Here is a 20,922-nt window from a genome sequence, read left to right on the forward strand (position 1 = left end):
ACATAAAAAATTATGAAATTTTTTGTATCACTAAACATATTATTTTGTGGGTCAACATCCATTGGTCTTAATATCTAATATTTTAGAACAACTTATTTAAGAAAATTTTAAAATCTCATCCATTCATTTAAAAATGAATGAATTTCATCACATAATTAATATTTTAATAAATTAAATAAAAATTATGACGACGCTCGTCACTCACTATTTAAAAAACTTATTGATTTTTCATATATATATTTTTTAGTTTCAGAGGGCGTTTATTTTTTGTGTTTTTGATTTGGCCACTGAGTTTATTTTTTGCAGCACAGGATTGATTTTTTTAATTTTAAAATTTTTCTTAACTAGGACTAAATTGTGTGCTTTACAAGAAAAGGTCTAAATAAATTTTTTAATAAAAAAACTACACTTTTGCGTTTTTTTATTTATTTGAGATTTTTTTTTAATTTTATGTTGATAATTCAATTGGTTGTAGAATAATTTGAGGAACAGATACCTGCAAAAAGGATTAACTAGAGAATATTATTATATTAATATAACAAATTAATATCTACCACAGTGCTTGGATGCTTAAGACATCAACCATATTCCTCTTCTTCTTCTCTTTTTCCTTTTTATTTTTATTTTTTTTTTTTTATAAATTTTTTATGGGAATCATATTACTCCTTGGGTAGATTAGCATAACTTTTTTTTTTTTTTTACATGATAGAATTTCTACTCTAACCTAATCTAAGTGTATATGTGTGTGAAGCTTCTTTTTGGAGACTTAAACTCTAGCCCTTACTCTCCACACTTCACAAGTATTTATACTTGTAGAATGATTACCGTACTAAGGATGCGCGGTTGTGATTAGCATAACTTTTTATATGCATACTTAGTTAATTTCTTCGTTACTTGAGGATTACTTATTTATACCATTTTTTTTATAGAAACATTTTTACCGTCTTTAAATTGTAACTAAGAAATTAAGATCATTTTCAACAATCTAGCTAAACACAAAATACTCTTTATAATAGAGAGTAAAACCATAAAAGACTGCTCCAACAGTCTATAAATCTAAAAAAAAAAAAGCTCATGAACAATACCTCTCTAGGCATGTAGGGTTACTGTAGATTAGCAATTGAATTTTCTTTCTTGAAAAAAATTTCAGCATGTTTTTATTCTACTGTTGATTTGAAGGATGAAAAAAAAACTTTAATGTATTTTTAATTTAGTTATTCTCTCTAGCTCAGTCCAACCTTGTTGTTAGTTTGTATTTTTCAAGTTCCAAAACAAGGTTGTTTTGGTAGAGTTAAGATGGGGATTAGACAGAATGACTTTATTAAAAATGAACAAAAATAAAAGGATTAGAATGAACTTAAAAAAAAAAAAACCCTTAACTGAATCATGCCTTTGTAATTTGGAATTTAGCCCCAAGTAAGCACTCACACCCAACTTTTTTTTTTTTTTACTAGTTTCCCCGTACACATGGAGAGGTATCATCCACCTAACACCTTGTAATATTTTAGATTTACTATGACTAATTTACTGTTGTATGCAGTTTTTAGTGTTGGGATATAAGTGCATTTCTTTATCTCATTCATTTCTCCGACAGGGGTGTTTGTGTTTATAAAAAAAAAAGAAAAAAAAAGACCAAGCTACTCTCATCCCAGTCAATCCAAAATATCAATATTTTTTTTCATCAAAAAATTAAAATCAATATTTTATATGCTTCACTTTTCTTTATTTGTATAGGAGATCATACTCATCTTGAAAATAACTTAATTCTAAAATTAATTATATGTTACTATCTTTTTTCATTTAAACACAAAGAAAAAAAAAATTTACAGTACTATGTATCAAATTTTGATTAGAAACTGTGTCAATTTAATCTTAAAATTTTAAGTTTCTCAAAAAAAAAAAAAAAAATCTTAAAATTTTAAGAGCCTGAGAAAATAACGATATATAAATTAATACTTCCACAACATGACAAAAGGTTAATTATAAATGAAATCAACCTTGATTTTTAGCCACTAATTTTATGAATAAAATGATCTTAAAAACATCATTAAAAATAAATTTCAATTAAACTTTTATAATTGAAATTTGAGTATATAGCATACTAGTTTAGTTTGGCCAAAGCCAAACACAACAGAAAAATAAAGAAATGTAACTGTCTTTCTCAAACCCCAATTATCAATATCAGTTCACGGTTCTTCGAAGTCAAGAAAACTCTCTATTATTATGTGCAGACACAGAGAGAGAGAGAGAGAGAGAGAAGCAGAAAAAGACACTACACACAAATAATGGACCTCAAAGTGATCACTACTCAGAAGCTAAAGAATTAGCTAGCTTGTACTATATATAGGAATATGACACATTTTATCTGCCAACTCAATCTCTCTTTTACTTGTTATAGCAACTCTTCAAATCCACTTCTTTGATTTCCCAGCTGAAGAAACAGAACCCCATCAGGCATCAGCCATGGCGTTCATGCTGTTCTTCTTGTTGTCGCTGATTTTGTTGGCTTCATCTGAATCCACGTTCATAGCCTACAACACCACGCACAGGATCGTCCCAGACAAGATCAATGTCCACTTGGTCCCTCACTCTCACGACGATGTTGGTTGGCTTAAGACTGTCGATCAGTACTACGTTGGCGCTAACAACTCCATTCGAGTACTCCCATATTGCTATTTTTTGCCTTTCTCACACTCTTTATCTTTGTTTGTGTTAAAGACTGATTTCTGGGTTTTTGTTTGGTGGAATAGGGAGCTTGTGTACAGAACGTGTTGGATTCTGTAATTTCAGCTTTGTTGGATGATAGCAATCGCAAATTCATTTATGTTGAGATGGTACCCATTTTTTGTTTCTTCTTTAAATTGTGTTTTTTTGATATGGGTATTAGTTTTTTTTTTAATAGTGCATGTGAAGGACTAGGGGTTAAAGTAGTTATGGTTGAAAAATTTGTTCAGGCATTCTTTGAAAGATGGTGGAGGCAGCAAAGTGAGGGTAGGAAGGCTAAAGTCAAGGAGCTTGTCAACTCTGGTCAACTTGAATTCATGTATGATTGATTAATTTCATAAACTAATTAATGTACTGGTGCTTTGTGATTTGAGTAATTTGTTGATTTTGTTTCGCACATTACAATTTTTTTGGATTTTGAAGAAATGGGGGTATGTGCATGCATGATGAGGCAACTCCGCATTACATTGATTTGATTGATCAGACCACTCTAGGGCATCAATTTATCAAAGACGAATTTGGTAAGGTTCCTAGAGTTGGTTGGCAGATTGATCCTTTTGGGCATTCTGCTGTGCAGGCTTACTTACTAGGTGCAGAGGTATGCATATAAAAAAATTTGTAGCTCTCTTTTGTGTTCTTTTTGGTGCTGGAAATTCTCTCTCTGTTGCAATCTAATAATGGGTATTTATCGAAGTTATCATGGATTGAATCAAGGACTTAGTCATGTGGTAGATTTTTATAGTTTTTGTGTGAGCGTTATCGTCCTAATGTGTCTGAATTTCTGTTGCAGTTAGGATTTGATTCCCTGTTTTTTGCTCGAATTGATTACCAAGATAGAGCTAAGCGACTAAATGACAAGAGTCTTGAGATTGTTTGGCGGGGTTCCAAGTCTCTAGCTTCATCTTCACAGGTTAGAGAGGGACATGATGTCTATACCCATTCAAAGTGTTCAACTTGAGAATTTACTACTTGTTTAATGCGTTCTACTTTGATGATATTTTATGTACTCTTTTGACATGTGTTGCAAATTTCATATGCAGATATTCACTGGGATATTCCCTAGGCATTATGACCCTCCTGATGGTTTCACATTTGAGATTAATGATGTTTCCCCTCCTATTCAGGTAAGACTTTTTGTGGTAAAAAACATACATATGGTACTCCTGAATTTTTGCTCTAGAGGTCTTACTGAAATGATATTTTTGATTGAAGGATGATATTCTCCTGTTTGACTATAATGTTCAAGAGCGAGTTAATGACTTTGTAGATGCTGCATTAGCACAGGTAAGCAGTAGAAATTTTCATCTCACCAAATTTCATGTTCCTTATTGTTTGCACAGTGTGAAGGTTAATTCATAGCTTCAAATGGCCATGTTGTGTAATGACTAATTTGAATAATTTAAGTTTAGGAAGTGATTGAACTTGAAGTACTTCACCAATTGCACATGGAAAGAAATGCCTTTAATCCCACTGAAGGTTTTTAGCTCAATGATTATTACAGATAAAAAAATAGACTTTCTTCTTTTTTCTAGGCTAATGTAACCAGGACAAGGCATATTATGTGGACCATGGGGACAGATTTTCGCTTTCAATATGCAAATTCATGGTTCAGGCAGATGGACAAGTTCATTCATTATGTCAATGAGGTACTTAATTTTTAGAAGCCTTTTCAAAGATTTCTAGATTAAGATTAAATGGCTTCATAGGTCTACGTCCTTTGTCATTTCTGTCACTGTTTTATATGTATTGTAAATTTATTAAAAAGTTATTTTGGAATATTCTTAGGATGGGCGTGTTAATGCACTTTACTCAACCCCATCCATCTACACTGATGCAAAATATGCAACAAAAGAAAAATGGCCTCTTAAAACCGAAGATTTCTTCCCGTGAGTTCGATACTATAATTTTGGCACTCAGCTCATCTTTGTTTTATGAACTTCGAATTTAAATATATAAACCATGTTCAGGTATGCAGATCATCCAAATGCCTATTGGACTGGTTACTTTACAAGTAGGCCAGCGTTTAAAGGTTATGTCAGGGTGATGAGTGGTTATTATCTGGTAAGATCTTGGTCCTTCCTTCTTCTATTATGTCCTGTCAGGCCATTTTGGCATGCTTTAAACATTTAAATCCTTTTGTGTTCTATGATTAGGCAGCAAGGCAATTGGAGTTCTTCAAAGGCAGGAACAAATCTGGGCCAAACACTGATGCACTAGCTGATGCTCTGGCAATTGCTCAACACCATGATGCAGTTAGTGGTACAGAAAGAGAGCATGTTGCTGCTGATTATGCAAAACGATTGTCGATGGGCTATGCAGAGGTGCAACTTAGTTTGATATCCAACAATAAGTTATGATTGTTGACATTGTAAAGTTGTGTGTGAATGTCTAATACTGCTGAGTTATACTTCTCTGCAGGCTGAGAAGGTGGTTTCCTCTTCGCTCGGTTTCTTGGCAGACAGATCAAGTACTAGACAAGGGAATCCAGTAACAAATTTTCAGCAGGCAATATACAATTCGACTATTTTCTTTATTTATTTTATTTTTTTGTATATCATGTACTGTCTGCTTTATATTACATCAGAAGAATTGTGCTATAACTTATTCTTTCTGGTATGGTGGCAAATAATTTGAAACTAAACTACATATGACTAATATGATTATTAGTTCATGTTACATGTCATCTTTTGTATCTGCTGCAACATGAACTCTGGTTTGTTTCACCCTCAAATTTTGGTGAACTGCACTTCATACTAAATTATAGCCTGTTGGAAGATCTCAAGATGATGTCTTATCTAACAACAGACTATCCAAGATCTGAAGTTTAGGTGTTTTTGTTTGTCCCTCAACTTATTATGTGTAAGAGTGCTACCTTGTCTTCTAAGAACTTATTCATGAAAGGTATAGAAATCATTGAAATATTATTCTGCTTAGGGTTTGTGAGAAAATTTGGTGGAGGGTACAAAGGACTGCATGTGCTCACTCTTTTCCTGACCATTTTGTATCTCATATGAACTCTGTAATCAATTCTTAATTTTAAATAATAATAGAGTTAAATGTTCTGCTGACTTCTGTCTCATGGATATTTTGGGTACTTGGCAGTGTCCTCTTCTCAATATAAGTTACTGTCCTCCATCAGAAGCTGTATTGTCAGATGGTAAAAGCTTGGTAAGGTCATCATTTTATTTTGAACTTTTTTATTTTACCCCTCATTAAAAACTAAAACTCAATCTTATATTTTGATAATTAATTATTGTCTTGTATTCTCATTTTCTCTGCAGGTTGTTGTTGTTTATAATCCCTTAGGATGGAAGAGGGAGGAAGTAATACGAATTCCTGTGAGTGCTTCCTTTCTTAGTCTTTCTTACGTAATTGAATTTGAATATCTTTCACCAATGCTTCATAGCCAGCACTTGTTATCATGCTCCAAAATTAAATTTGTTATCATATTGTTTAGATTTTCTTCATCCCTTGTTTATCTAATGGTAATTATCTACATGTAAGCTGCTTTGTCATAAGTTTAAACATTTTTTATTCATTCTGATCTTTGGGCCTTTCTGATACTACTCCCTGCCACTTAGAGCACGCTGAATAGCATTGCTTTTAATGACTCTGCATAGCTTATGATGTGACCTTGTAATAATTTACAAATTACATAAAAACAAACCATTGTTTCAATATAATTAACATTATTTTATATGACTATCCAGATATCAAACTCTGAGATTGTCTTATAATTATGTATGTGCTCACTTGCACAGACACTTACTACTCATCTACATAGAAAGGTAACCTCTTATTACCTAAAATGAGTGAACATATAGAAGAGTATGTGAATCGTAAGATAAAAGCATGGTGGATGGAATGGAGAAGCACATCAAGATTATTATGTGGTTGTAGAATACCTATTATATTAAAGGGATAAGGCTACTTTAAGACTTGTTATGTTCTATGCTACTAAAATGTTGGGCAATTAAGAAGTGACTTGTTCATAAAATTAGTGTAGCTGAAATGAGAATGTTTAGATAGATAAGTGGAAATATAAGGACAGATGGGATTTGTAACAAGGATATTTGCTTAATGATGGAGGTGGTCTCTATTGATGAAAAGATGAGGAATAGTTGCTTGAGATAGTTTGGTCATGTGTAGATGAGGGCAATTAATACACTACTGAGAAAGGGCAAGTTGATTCAAGTTGAGAGTGCAGAAATAGATAGAGAAATAACTAAAATAACATTTAGAAGTGGTAAAAAAAGACATGTCAATTAAGGATGTTAAAAATAGTATGACTTCAAAAATAGAATATACATGGCCGACCTAGGACTAGCCCATTGATGATTCATAGCCGACTCCAAAATTTTGGGACTAAGGCTTGATTGTGGTGGTTGTATTGTTATCAAAAAGCTCCTATCCTTTTGTTAGGGTTTGAATTTACAGAATACTTTATATAAGTCATTCAAATCTTTAAAAGAAAGAATTAACTTTACTTATAAATAGCTTACTGCAAATTGAACTTGCTACAGGTTTCTTCTGATAAGGTTTTTGTTCAAGATTCTGATGGGAGGGAAATTGAATCTCAGCTTCTACCTTTATCAAATGTGACTTTGAGCATAAGAAATTACTACGTTAAAGCATATATGGGTACATCCCCTAACGGATCACTTAAGTATTGGCTTGCCTTTTCAGCATCCGTACCTCCTCTTGGTTTCAGCACTTACATCGTCTCAAATGCGAAACAGACAGGTTAGGCATATCTTTTCATTTACACTCATGTTCCTACAAACATATAACTATAAGGAAACAGTGGTACCAAGTTGCTGACATGAAATATTATTTCCGTCTTCCCACTTATTGAAATAAAGGTCCTAGTTCCACCATCTCAATGGTTTATACATCAGAAGGAAGCGCAAGTAATACCATAGAAGTTGGGCAAGGCAGTTTGAAGCTAATTTATACTGCAGATGAAGGAAAACTTACTCATTTTGTTAATAGCAGAAATCTGGTATGCTATATTGTAAAAGATACAGCTTCAGTGTTCTATTGTATTTTGTCCATGTGACTTATCTTTACCTTGGGATATGTTGAATCCCAATATGCTTTCAAGATTATGATCAAGTAATTAAACATGGAATATATAGTTTAACAATCTTCAATCATAGCCTTTCTCTGTATGTTCTAGAATGATGAACGTAATGCTTACATTTTGACAATCTTTTTCTCATTACTGAAGGTCACAGCATCTGCTGAGCAATCATACAGCTATTATTCTGGAAGTAATGGAACTGATAAAGATCCTCAGGTAGTCAAATCTGTATGCATCAAAGCTTAAATATGTCTTGTGAAACATCATTATTCCACTGTTATTATATTACTTGCATCAAAATTTCTGTTTGCTTCAAATTTTGAAAGAAAGTTGTAAGATTTATTACCATTTTATAATTTTTCCTTTTGTTGAAGGCTTCTGGAGCATACGTCTTCCGCCCAAATGCTACATTTCTGGTTGAATCTGAACACCAGGTAATCATGTTCTTCAAAGATCTTCCAAATCTTGTATTCATCAATAAATCTCTCTCACTATAAACTCATTGCTTACAAAAAATTGAGTGCCTGATTGCAAGGTAATATGCATATCTGTTCCAGGATCCTTTAACAGTTCTCAGGGGTCCAGTTTTGGATGAAGTACACCAACAAGTCAACCCATGGATATCTCAGGTTGTTTGCTTTTCGAAAGAACACACAGACACACAGACACACAGAGGCACCAACTTTTGCACTGAACCTTACTTTTTCTAATGCAGTAATATAAACAAGATTAATTTGATTTTCTCATCCAGTAAAATTTTATTAATAAATCATTTACTTGATTCAAGAAAGCTTACTGAATGCATGTGTCAAGAACTTTGTGATGGTGTCACATGCATAAAGAGGCAGCTGCATATGTTTTGTGCTATAGTGATTGAGCTGAGAGAGAGAAACCAAAGCAACTGTTTATAGGTACTGTTGCTGTATTACCTCTGTTGGTGGAAATGTGACAAAGTAGGTTGAGGATACACATGGATGCATTTGGTGTTGGCCTAGGTTGTGCTGGATGTAATATTATGCACCAACTTCTATGGGGCCTCATTGAATTGAATTTTGGTGAGGGTCACAGGTGAGTGTTGTCAGACAGGAGAGGCTGACGATTATGAATAGATATCAGGATAGCCACCATTGAGAATGCTGTATGTGGGCATTGCTAATGAAAAGTCCATGTAGTGTGCTTCACCTGTGACCGAGTTTCTTTGCAATTTTGGAGGAATTGTGGAAATATGACATGTGAAGCAAACAATTGGATTTAATTAGTCTTATTGAAATCCTTATTTTAGGTTTATCAGTGTCACTTCATGAAATAGATTGTGCTTTAAAAGAGGAAGCAGTGAGATCAAACAGTTCTATTAGATCCTGACGCGGTTATATTCTAATTTCCTGCTGAATCTCTTTTTGAACAATAACTTTATGCTGTGGAAGAATTTGTTGTCTCTCTCCCCCATCCCCTAAAAGAAAAGATTTTTTCCTTCTACTTCCATAATATTATGCTGGTTGTGTGGACAGATTACCAGAGTATTCAAGGGAAAAGAGCATGCTGAAGTTGAATTCAGTGTAAGTCAACTTCTCTTGTATATTGATTTATTTCAGCAATTACTTTTCCTCCCTTTTCTGGTTTGTTGAGATAGCATTTATGCAAAGTAGACATAGAAAAATAGAAGAAGAAATCACATAGGCAACACAAACAATTACATGGTTAGGCCTTAGGCCAATGCCCATGGGCAGTGGTAATGAGAAAGTTTCACTAATAAAATAAGGAGATTACAAAGGTGGCACAAAAGGACTCTCACAAAGTCTAAACCCCAAAAACAGCCAAAGAGTTATCTTTCTCAAAAGAACACAAGAAGGGAATCCTTTTTTTCTCTGAGCTAATGCTATGGCTTGAACCCTCTCTTTCAAACAACCAAGATATGTATGTAGGTGCTCCCTGTATCACTAAAGAAGACCAAATAGAATCAGCTACTAGAGGTCCAAATATTACTAGGGCTAGGTAAATAACATTAACCAAAAAGGCCTCTGAAACAACATGGTTATTGTATGTTTGATAAGTCACTTTGCGGCTTTATTTGTTTACTTTATTTACATGAATTGTAGATTGGGCCTATACCTGCTGATGATGGGATTGGGAAAGAAATCACAACTCAAATCACAACAACAATGAAGACCAATAAGACGTTCTACACTGATTCTAATGGACGTGATTTCATCAAAAGGGTATGGCAATACTTGCTAACTGTTGTTTCTTTAAGATTTAGCTGCATTACTTATGATTGGAACAATGTGAATGATTTCGACTGTTGTATCCTCTATGTTTTATCTCTCTCTCTCTCTCTCTCTATATATATATATATATATATATATATAATTTTTTATATTAATAAATGGCACCCCACCTGGGGGTGGGGAGTTGGGCATAACTCAAATAAGACAACTTAACGGTTATCATTAAGGATGAAAATTTGAATGGGGATATTTTGGATAAGAAACATATATGATATGCTTCATTAAAAAATTGCACTCAGGGTATTAATTATAGTATTGACTTTCATTTCAAGGTTTGACCTCATACTTCTAATTGATTTGCAGGTTCGGGATTTCAGGACAGACTGGAACCTGCAAGTGAACCAACCAGTCGCTGGAAATTATTATCCTGTATGTTTTTCTTTTGCATGAAATATTTTGGCAACTATTCTTTTAAAAGATATAAAATTTTAGGAGCTTTTTTAATGTATGTGAATTCTTATATTCATATTCCAACTTTTTCTCTGCTTTTCCAATCTTTATACATTCATGCGTCTTTCCAGATACACACACCACATTTTTTCCCCTCCCTCTTCTTGAACAGAAAATATATCATTTTGATACAAGTGGTGTCTTAAATTAATGCTATTAGTTTCTTCTTTAAGAAAAAATTCTTTCTCAAATGTGATGTCTAGCACTCTCCACAATGTCCTGCATATCAAGGAAAATTTGTTAATTGAAAGAAGTATCAATTGAAAAATGTTTCGTTGGGTATATTCTACTGTTAAGTGTTGACATTGCTTCATGGCACTCAGATGCTGTCTGGGAAGCCCCAAAAGCTAGTCAGTTACCACCAACAGTTTAAAGTTTTATGTTGCATATAAAGCATGTTAAGTTGTACAGTGGTTCACAGTGTCCCTTGCATATAAAGCCTGTTAAGTTGTACAGTTGTTCACTTTGTCCCTAAAAAAGGCATTATATGGAAACTAGAAACAAGTCTGCCTGGACACACCAAATCCACACCCAATTTCCACCAAATCCACATCCAATTTCACAACAGGTTTGGGTGTCAACTTGTGATTGGATTACATCACTTACATATGAAACTACCATTGGTACTTAGTGAAAAAGTGGATTTGGGTGAACCAATTATAAGTTGACACTAAAGCATATTGTGGATTTGGGTATGAGTTTGGGTGTTTCCCTAGAGTTTTCCAGAAACTAAAGGCAAGCCAACTTTTAGAAGCTCTTGCTTACTGGCCTTTTAAGGGGTATTGGGTTTAAAGATGCCAAGCCTCTTTTGAAAGCATTCAAGGAGATATCTCTTAGCATTCATCGTCAAGCATATTTGTAATGAATTCATTTTCTATGTTGTTCATTTTTATTTTAATAATTCTTTTGCTTAGCAAATCTTTTTCTTAGCCAATCTTTTTCTTTTACCTTTACTCCATTGCTTCAGATCAATCTTGGAATTTATGTACAAGATAGCAGCATGGAACTCTCAATACTGGTGGACCGTTCAGTGGGAGGAACTAGCTTAGTGGATGGTCAAATAGAGTTGATGCTGCATAGGTTTCTTATATCTCTCACTGCTTTCTATGATAATCAATTATTATGTACTTTGATTCTGTTTTTATCCATTTCACTTGTATAAAGAGAATTTCTTGTTCCTTCATGATCTCTGATGTGCTTCTCTGTTTCATAGGAGGTTGCTTCATGATGATTCAAGAGGTGTTGGTGAGGCATTAAATGAAACAGTTTGTGTTCTAGCTAAATGTGAAGGTTTAACTGTAAGCATCCTTTTCTCAAAAAAAAAAAAAAAAACTGTAAGCATCCCTTACCATGTCACATACAAGCACGTGTTGTTCTATCGTTACTATTTTTCTACCTGATCATGTGGTCAGTTTTCAAATATTCAAGAAGATCATATGATGTACATATATAATTTGGCTTCTGGCTGTCTCTAAGAGCCATTGCCCTCAAGGCTTTTTAACTTATTAAACCTATTCTTCTTCTTTTTTACTGCTGCCTTGTTACTAAAAATCAAACTTATTTTTTAATTTATTGTCCTTTATTTGATGATAGACCATCAGATTATGGTTGCTTTTTTGCTAAAGTAGACATTAACATTATTTAAAGGCGCTGTAATAGAGATTGAGTGTAAACCCATATTATGACCTTGCTATTTCTCTTTTTACTGCAGCTGTCACCTCTTATTGTCTATGGCTATATTGCAGGTCCAAGGAAAATTTTATCTCAAAATTGATAATATAGGAGAAGGTGCCAAGTGGCGTCGCACAGTTGGCCAGGAGATTTATTCTCCACTTCTCTTGGCTTTCACAGAGCAGGTGAATGAAAAATCTTGACATTGACTTGTTGCCATGGGGTCACAATGCTCAGGTGATTAATTTTCCTTTTTGCAGGATGGAAATAATTGGATAAATTCCCATGTACCTACTTTCTCAGCAATTGATCCTTCCTATGCTTTACCAAACAACATTGCTGTGATAACCCTCCAGGTAATGGGTAAATTCCTTATGAACATTTCTTCTAAGTTGGGCCCCGTTAATGTTAATGAGGACGGGGTGATTACAAATTTTTTTTTTTTTCTTGATATTGCAGGAACTTGCAAATGGAAAAGTGCTTCTTCGGTTGGCTCACTTGTATGAGGTGTGCTTATCTGCTTATAAGGCTAAAAGTGGTCATTCTGGATACCAACTCAAAAGTTTATTAAAAAAAAAATACCAACTTTAAAGATTTGTATGGGCTACCCTTAGCCTTAACTATTTTGAAGTACAAATTCAAGAAACTGGTTTGCTTTTTAGGTTGCTTTATCACATTGCTCTTCATGTAGGTTGTGTGTGTTGTGGAATGAGTCAGGACATACATTCTCATGCAAACTGTGATTGGCTGTTGGTTTCTTTTTCTCCAACTTTGTTTCTTTCTCATGCTTGTTTAATTATGTAGCCTGTCAATGTGTGATGGGTGCATGAATCTACTATCTTCTTGTTTATCTTGCCATGGTCAAAATTTTTTCATCCATTCCCAAAATCTTTCTACAGTTTCTTTCTACTTCTTTGAGAACTGTTTTGCAATTTACTGTTGAGTATTTTTGAATCGGATATTGCTGGAAATGGAGGTAGTCGTTGCAATCTACAATGATCTTACCAGTGTAGCAGTGTTGCACTATGAATCAGTTGCTTTCAAAATGCCTGAGTCCTGCTCTAGAAGGCATTTGTCTATTGTCTTATGTGCCAACTTGAATATCATCTGAGAAGAGTTTCTAACAAGCGACCGATATATTTTAAGCATTACTCTTAAGCTGATTTATCAATTATTGCCCTTTGGTTTACATATATACATCAATCAATATATATTCTAAACTCGACTTGGTTGCTCTTTGATGTGTGCAAAGATTGGAGAGGACAAGGACTATTCAGTAATGGCGAGTGTGGATTTGAAGAAGCTGTTTCCAAAGAAGGAGGTAAGAACAATAAGTACTTGACTAAACTGCTCTTATCATTGGCAAATATGTTGTTAAATTGTAATTTTTAGTTTCATTCCATATTCTTTGCAGATAAGTAAAGTCACAGAGGTGAGTTTGTCTGCCAATCAAGAAAGATCTGAGATGGAGAATAAAAGGTTAGTCTGGGAAGTAGAAGGCCCTGCCGAAGAATCCAAGGTGGTAAGGGGAGGGCCTGTAGATCCAGTAAAGCTAGTGGTGGAACTTGCCCCAATGGAAATTCGGACTTTCTTAATTGACTTCGATTATCTCCAAATGTTTGGTTCTTGAAAGAGAAGCATAGGTCTTAGTTGCATTTTGGTTTAAGGTGAACTCTTTGCTAAGCTTCACTTCTGTATGTACTATTGTCAATGTGGAAATATCTCTGTACAGTACCCATAATTTCAAAAAAAAAAAAACAAAAACAAAAAAAAAAACAAACAAACAAACAGAACTGATAATCAGTTTTTATATTATTGTTATTCATTAGCAGCTGAAATTGAAATATCATTCAATTTGTCAGCACCAGAAAATGCCTGTTTGACCCTTGTGTGTAGTTGATATCTCAATAAGAGCAAGAGGCCAGCACCCAGGTACCACATAACCACTATTTTTGTGCAAGAGTAATTCTAGGGCTACACTATTTTTTATAATTATCCTATGTGATATGAAAGCTTGGATTTTTGTGAAAACCCAAGAGCTTGTTTAGACCCCCAATTAAAAATTACGGTGTAATTTCTTTTACTCTAACTTATCTAAGTGCGGAATAAGAGTAAATGAAGCGCAATCAACATATTTACTCTAGTGCATACACATGAACAACAAACAATAAAAGTAAGACACAAGAGTAAGGGAAGAGAGATGCAAACACAAGATAACACCAAGACGTGTTATCAAAGAGGAAACCGAAGAACTTGACAAAAAACCCCTTCGTGACCCTCCAAGCTTAGTTTACCCAATATACTTGAGCCCTATAGGCTCCTGCTACCAACGGAATTCTCAAAATCTTGTCTTGCTAGCTTTTTGGATCTTGCAATACGTCTAATTGTATTCGTCAAGCCTCATCGGCTTCTCTTAGCAAATTCCCAAAGTTTCTCAAACTCCAAAACATTCTCTGCACTCTGAATATGTATGAGTTGTGTTTGGGTACAAATCTCTTCTCAAGGTATGACAATGAGAGAGGGAAGGAGAAACGGCTATAATGATTTCTCGCTAAATTACGTTTTGCCACGTCAGTGCTTCCTAGCTTGCAACTCACCATCAGTATTCTGTAGAACATGTATGTCATACGTGGACTGGTCATACGATTGTCTGCGACAAACATAAAAGGAATTAAAACAATAACCTTTACGTTTGAATATTGGCCACCGAATTGATACATTTTAGTGATGATCATACAGTGCACTTTGTGCTGTATAGAGCGTGATGTTGAAGCGTGTTGGTAGTTGATTAGGGGGCCATTAGGCAGGGCGTTAATGAATTGTTGTGGTCTTATAGCGTATGCATTCAGTTGCAAATTCCTTTCATCAGCCAGTGTGAACCTCTTTTGATATAATTCTTCCCAATCATCGTTGTTAGCCATGTTGGTGTTGGTGTGCAGGTGGGGTGGTGTTGGTGCGGGTTGTATGTTGTGCAGCTTGCGCTATATATAATAGATAGGAGATGAGGAGTTTGCTGGCAATTCTGCATCTCCACGATACATCCATTGCCGAAAATGTGTAGCATGACAAAGCCATTTTAGATCTAAATTGAAAAAAATGAGAATTGTATGTCCTTTTATAGGGAAATTAAAAAAAAAAAAAAAAAGCACAAATACACTTTTGATTCCTACATTTTGGGCTAATCCTTGTTTTGGTCCCTAAATTGATTTTGCTTCTAAGTAGTCCCTAAAATCAGAAAATCGATTCTATTTTGGTCTCTACCATCAACCCAGTAATAGAAAATACATATGTGACAGACAGAATACCTGTTTGCTGATGTGGCTAATAAAATACTAATAATAAAATATTTTATTTGAAATTTTTTAAATGCCACATCAAGATTTTAATTGAAAAAAATGCTACGTTAGAAAATTAAAAAAAAAAAAAAGTAAATCAATTTTTTTTAAAAAAAACCTTGAATCTAATTTAAAATAAAATCATTTCTTAAAAAATAAAAAATCATTATCTTTTTAATTCTTTTTGTTTTTGTTTTTATCTTTTTAGTTCTAATTATTTTTTTTAATATTAAAAAAAAAAAAAAACCTAAATCTTTTTAATAAAATCATTCTTTTTAAAAATCATTATATTTTTAATAAAAAATCACTCGCTAACACTATTCTCAAATTCTCTCTCTCTCTCTCTCTCTCTCTCCTAGATCTTTTTAATAAAGTTATAGTGCTTCTACAGTTCTTACTCACACACTTACCCACACACCTAACCACTCTCCTCAGAAAGTTCTTCCCATAACTCCTAAGAAAATTGTTACTCAAAAAATAAAAAATAAAACTCATAAGAAAACGCACCCACTCCACATCTGAAATCACTCTCCTCTCCTCTCCTCTTTCCAAAAAAAAAAAGAAATCTTCTTCTCTCTCTGTTCGATCAACCCATGGAATCTGACCGGTTATTTCAAAAAAAAAAAAAAAAAACCCATGGAAAACTACTCCTTCAAAATCAGGACCTTCACTTCATACATTGATTCCGGCAAATCCACACCGCGTCTTGCACCTTTTTTTTTTTGTTGAAATTTTGGCTAGAATTGGCCAGTTCGGTGCCAGTATCGGTGGTTGCCGCCGATACAGACTGATTCGGTGCGGATCGATCCGATTTCGTGCGCGTCAGCTCGAGTCTGCGCCCACGTCGGCATGAGTCATGAAAGGAAAAAAGAGAGAGAAGAAAGCTGGACGCGGCACAGACGCGCAGGCAACAGCAGCGTCCCTCTTGTGTCGGGCCGCGTCGGTTGTGGGTGCGGTTGGCGTTTTGCAGCGTTTGTGCTTCCTAGCTTGCAACTCACTATCCAGTATTCAGTAGAACACGTATGTCATACGTGGACTGGTCATACGATTGACTATGACAAACATAAAAGGAATTAAAACAATAACCTTTACGTTTGAATATTGGCCACCGAATTGATACATTTCAGTGATGAGCATTGCACCTTGATGATCATACAATGCACCTTGTGCTGTATATAGCGTGATGTTGAAGCGTGTTGGTAGTTGATTAGGGGGCCATTAGGCAGGGCGTTAATGAATTGTTGTGGTCTTATAGCGTATGGATTCAGTTGCAAATTCCTTTCATCGGCTAGTGTGAACCTCTTTTGATATAATTCTTCCCAACCATCGTCGTTAGCCTTGTTGGTGTTGGTGTGAAGGTGGGGTGGTGTTGGTGCGGGTTGTATGTTGCGCAGCCTGTGCTATATATAATAGATAGGAGATGAGGAGTTTGCTAGCAATTTTGCATCTCCACAATGCATCCATTGCCGAAAATGTGTAGCATGACAAAGTCATTTCAGATCTAAACTGAAAAATGAGAATTTTATGTCCTTTTATAGGTAAATAAAAAATAAAAGCGAAAGTACACTTTTGATTCCTACATTCTGGGTCAATTCTCGTTTTGGTTCCTAAATTGATTTTGCTTCTAAGTAGTCCCTAAAATCAGAAAATCAATTCTATTTTGGTCTCTACCATCAACCCAATAATATAAAATACATATGTGATAGACGGAATGACTGTTTGCAGATATGGCTAATAAAATACTAATAATAAAATATTTTATTTGAAATTTTTAAATGCCACGTCATGATTTTAATTTAATAAAAAAAAGCTACGTTAGAAAATTTTAAGAAAAAAGTAAATCAATTTTTTTTAAAAAAAACCTTAAATCTAATTTAAACTAAAATCATTTCTTAAGAAATAAAAAATCATTATCTTTTTAATTCTTTTTGTTTTTGTTTTTATCTTTTTAATTCTAATTCTTTGTGTTTTTATATTAAAAAAAAAAATCAAAAACCCAGATCTTTTTAATAAAATCTTTTTTTTTTAAATCATTATCTTTTTAATAAAAAATCACTCTCTAACACTATTCTCAAATTCTCTCTCTCTCTCCATGGATAGAGTCTCTCATTGTCCACTGTAGGGGTATGGCCGGAGCTTACAAGCAGACCAATGATAAGTAGATCAAGCTTCTCTCTTGATGCGGAGAAAACGATGGGAACACTGTATTTTGCCGGAAAAACGAACTCGACCTGGGTTAGAGAGAACGATGGCGTTGGAGTGGTTGAGGTCGCTTTGCATGAGGAGTAAAGGACATTGGTGCTTTGGAGTGGTGGTGGTGGTGTTTGCTGCTTTGAGAAAATGGGTTTGATCAATAGGGTGGTGTTTTTGATAGTGAATTTGGGTCAAGGATAGTGAGTTTGGTTTCGTTTTTACAGGTTGTAGGTCTTGGATTTATGAATTCTGGGTTTGTTTATGTTTGTGTTTTTTTTTTTTGCCCTTGTTGTTTTGGGCTTGTTTGTGTTCTAAGATTTTTCCCAAATTGTTTGGGGTTTGTTTGTGTGGGAAGCAAACCCTAGAAATATCTTCACAAAGCTAGTATTTTTGAAAGGGGGAGAGATATTTCAATTGGATTTGGGTTGGTGTTGGGTACGAAATTGAAGGAGATGTATTTTTTTTTCTTTGTGTTTGTTGTTACTTCTTGTTGTGTTTGGTTGCTAAGAGATGGGTTTGTTTGGTTGGGTTCAACTTGCTCTTAATCGATGGCGGTGATGGGTTTGGTTGTGAGAACATTAAGTTTGCTGGGTATCCTTGCTCTTGTTCTGGGCTTGATTGTGAGAAAGTGAAGTTTGATTCCGGGTTTGTTCTTGTTCTGGGTTCAACCTGCACTATTGGTTTCTTTAATTTTTTTTTTGTTGAGAAACTAAATTCTTTAATTTATTTCTTGTTTATCTAGATTTGATGGAGATTAGGTTTGGTTTTTGGATTTGGATTTGGGGTTTGCCAGAGATTGGTTTGATTGCTGGGTTTATTTCTTGGATTTGGGAAGAACATGAAGAATAAGTTCTTATGTTCTTAAGGAAAAAATAATGAAAGTAAAAATAAAAATAAAATTAGATTTAAGGTTTGTTTTTTTTAATTTAGTTAAAATTTTTTGAACTAGCTTTTTTATTAATTTAAATGCTGATGTGACATTAAAAAAATGCTAAATATAATTATTATTTTATTAGTCACGTCAGGGACCAAAATAGAATCGATTTTCTAATTTCAGGGACTGACCTAGGAGCAAAATCAATTTAAGGACCAAAACGAGAATTGACCCAAAATGTAGGGACCAAAAGCGTATTTTCGCTTAAAAAAAAATCATCCATCCATGAGACCACACCCATTTTTTGAGAGCATAGAAATTTTTTAGTTGAATTTTTGCAAAAAAGAAACTTGAGACACCCAGATAGTAAGACTCAAGTTACACTCAAGATCAACCATGTTACACACATCTAAACACTCCTTAAAGGAGATAGCTCTGGACATGCTTATAGGTCTACCACCAAAATTTTCATAATTAGATAGAAGTTCTTTAAAATCTCCAGCAATTACCCAGGGTAAATTGTGAGTATTTGCTACAGTTGATACATTATTTCATAACAAACATCTTTCTCTATGCCTAGGACTAGCATATATAGCAGTAAAAATCCAATTCAGATTAGAGGACCTTACCTTCATGAGAACATGGATTTCTTGCTCCGTGCTAGTGAGATTGATTATCTCCACTTTGTCTGAGTTCCAAAGCAACCAATGGCTGCCAACGAAGACAACAGTGTCTGTATGAATTGTTCCCTGGAAGGGGAGATTTTTAGTTATTTCTTTTGCTCTATCACCACCTAAACGGGTCTCCATAACCACCAAAATAGCTGGATTGTGATTAGCTACCAGCTCACTGACATCGGATTTGAAGGAAGGCTTCAACGCCCTCTTACAATTCTAGATATTCATCATGAGATGTTGATAAGGGCAACAGACACTCATCAGGAGGAGGAAGGGATAATGCCTCCTCCCTCAAATTCCATACGATCCGGCGTATCATCTCCATGGAGAACTCTCTCCCCTGCATCAAGGTAATGCAGTACTGAAGTACTCCTATATTCATGTCCCTTGCATGCGAGTGGAAGTTGAACTTTGTTGTTAGGTGGAACACTTGAATTAACTTGAGGGTGTTCTTGTTCCCCATCATTGAGGTCCATATTGAAGTAGCTTCCAACATCCTTCTCTCCGAGAGAAAGGGGCTTTAGTCGAATTCGCATAAGAGGGCCACTAGAGATTGTTGTGGTGCACTCCTCCATGCTACTACCTTTGTCTCTATTCTCTCTTGTATGTTTGACTTGAAGACCCACCAAGGATGACTCATTTGATGCCATGCCGGGTCGGATAGCGCAATCATCCCCGTCCTTGCATTGCTCTCCGTTAGTGGAAAATGACTTGAAGACCCACCTCTGTTTGAGCTTTTGCTGATAATATGCTAGTTGAACTATGACATTTTCTCTCCGTTCCTCAATCAAGTCCAAACTCTTCTCCAACAGGCTGTTATTGCTGTTTGGGGTGAACGAGTTGTAGGAAAATACAAGAAAATACTTGTTTGTATCTTATACGAATCATGCGCAGCGGAAAATTAATAGATCTACTTCGCTCGCAATTGATAACATGTACTATGTAAGTTTCAGAATTAGAGAACAAGAAAGCGAACCTTGGTGCGGTGAAATTCAAAATCGTAGATCAAAAGCAGTTGGAAATACTTTTAATCTTCACTCCAATTCCACTTAATGCCTAATGTGTGTGGTCTCTCAATCAGTTTTCATCAAAGAGAGAATAGGAGAGTGTTCAACACTCACATACAAACCATTTCATTTCTTGTATGAAAACACTTATGAAAAGGTCTCATGAAAACTCTCTTAGAAATTCTGTATGTTTCTCTCCTTATATATAACTGATTATCTAATTGGGTTAGCCTTTTGGGCCATTCCAACTAAAAATCTCCATTTCCATGATCAAAACAAATAATCTTAGTTGATATGTTATAGTCTTCGTAGATGAAATGCCCAATTTCATTATCGACTACGAACTACATTTTAAGTTTACAAGGAACTTGTGATTTACATCTTATGTGACTAAATCACATAAATCACATACAATGCATCTCATGGACTAAGATAATGTCCCATTAGTTCATTTATAAATAGTCTCATATAATTAAACAATTTAATTATTTATGACATGCCAATAAATTGGATTTTAGGGCATAAACCCCAACACGAGCTTGTCCTCAGCATTAGGAATCCAGACTCCAAAGGAATCATGGCCTTAGCCCCATATGTCATTGAAATAGGCATCTCTCTCGTTG

General features: G+C 34.6%; 1 protein-coding gene across 1 annotated transcript; it reads left to right on the plus strand.

Annotated features, from left to right (window-relative positions):
* The first annotated feature begins 2,204 nt into the window (after window positions 1-2,204).
* LOC142611228 (alpha-mannosidase At3g26720-like) lies at window positions 2,205-14,044 on the plus strand. The gene is made up of 29 exons (XM_075783282.1): window positions 2,205-2,658; window positions 2,751-2,834; window positions 2,955-3,043; window positions 3,148-3,322; window positions 3,515-3,634; window positions 3,765-3,848; window positions 3,937-4,008; window positions 4,257-4,370; window positions 4,510-4,610; window positions 4,692-4,785; window positions 4,878-5,045; window positions 5,143-5,229; window positions 5,827-5,892; window positions 6,006-6,062; window positions 7,248-7,467; window positions 7,587-7,726; window positions 7,955-8,023; window positions 8,182-8,241; window positions 8,365-8,436; window positions 9,316-9,363; window positions 9,904-10,023; window positions 10,396-10,461; window positions 11,510-11,622; window positions 11,756-11,840; window positions 12,288-12,398; window positions 12,474-12,569; window positions 12,673-12,720; window positions 13,466-13,534; window positions 13,628-14,044. Exons 1-29 carry the CDS (start codon window positions 2,464-2,466, stop codon window positions 13,841-13,843), a joined length of 3,039 nt encoding a protein of 1,012 aa, XP_075639397.1. The 5' UTR covers window positions 2,205-2,463; the 3' UTR covers window positions 13,844-14,044.
* Window positions 14,045-20,922: the final 6,878 nt, after the last annotated feature.

This window comes from Castanea sativa, chromosome 1 (assembly GCF_040712315.1).
Source record: "Castanea sativa cultivar Marrone di Chiusa Pesio chromosome 1, ASM4071231v1".
NCBI lineage: Eukaryota > Viridiplantae > Streptophyta > Magnoliopsida > Fagales > Fagaceae > Castanea > Castanea sativa.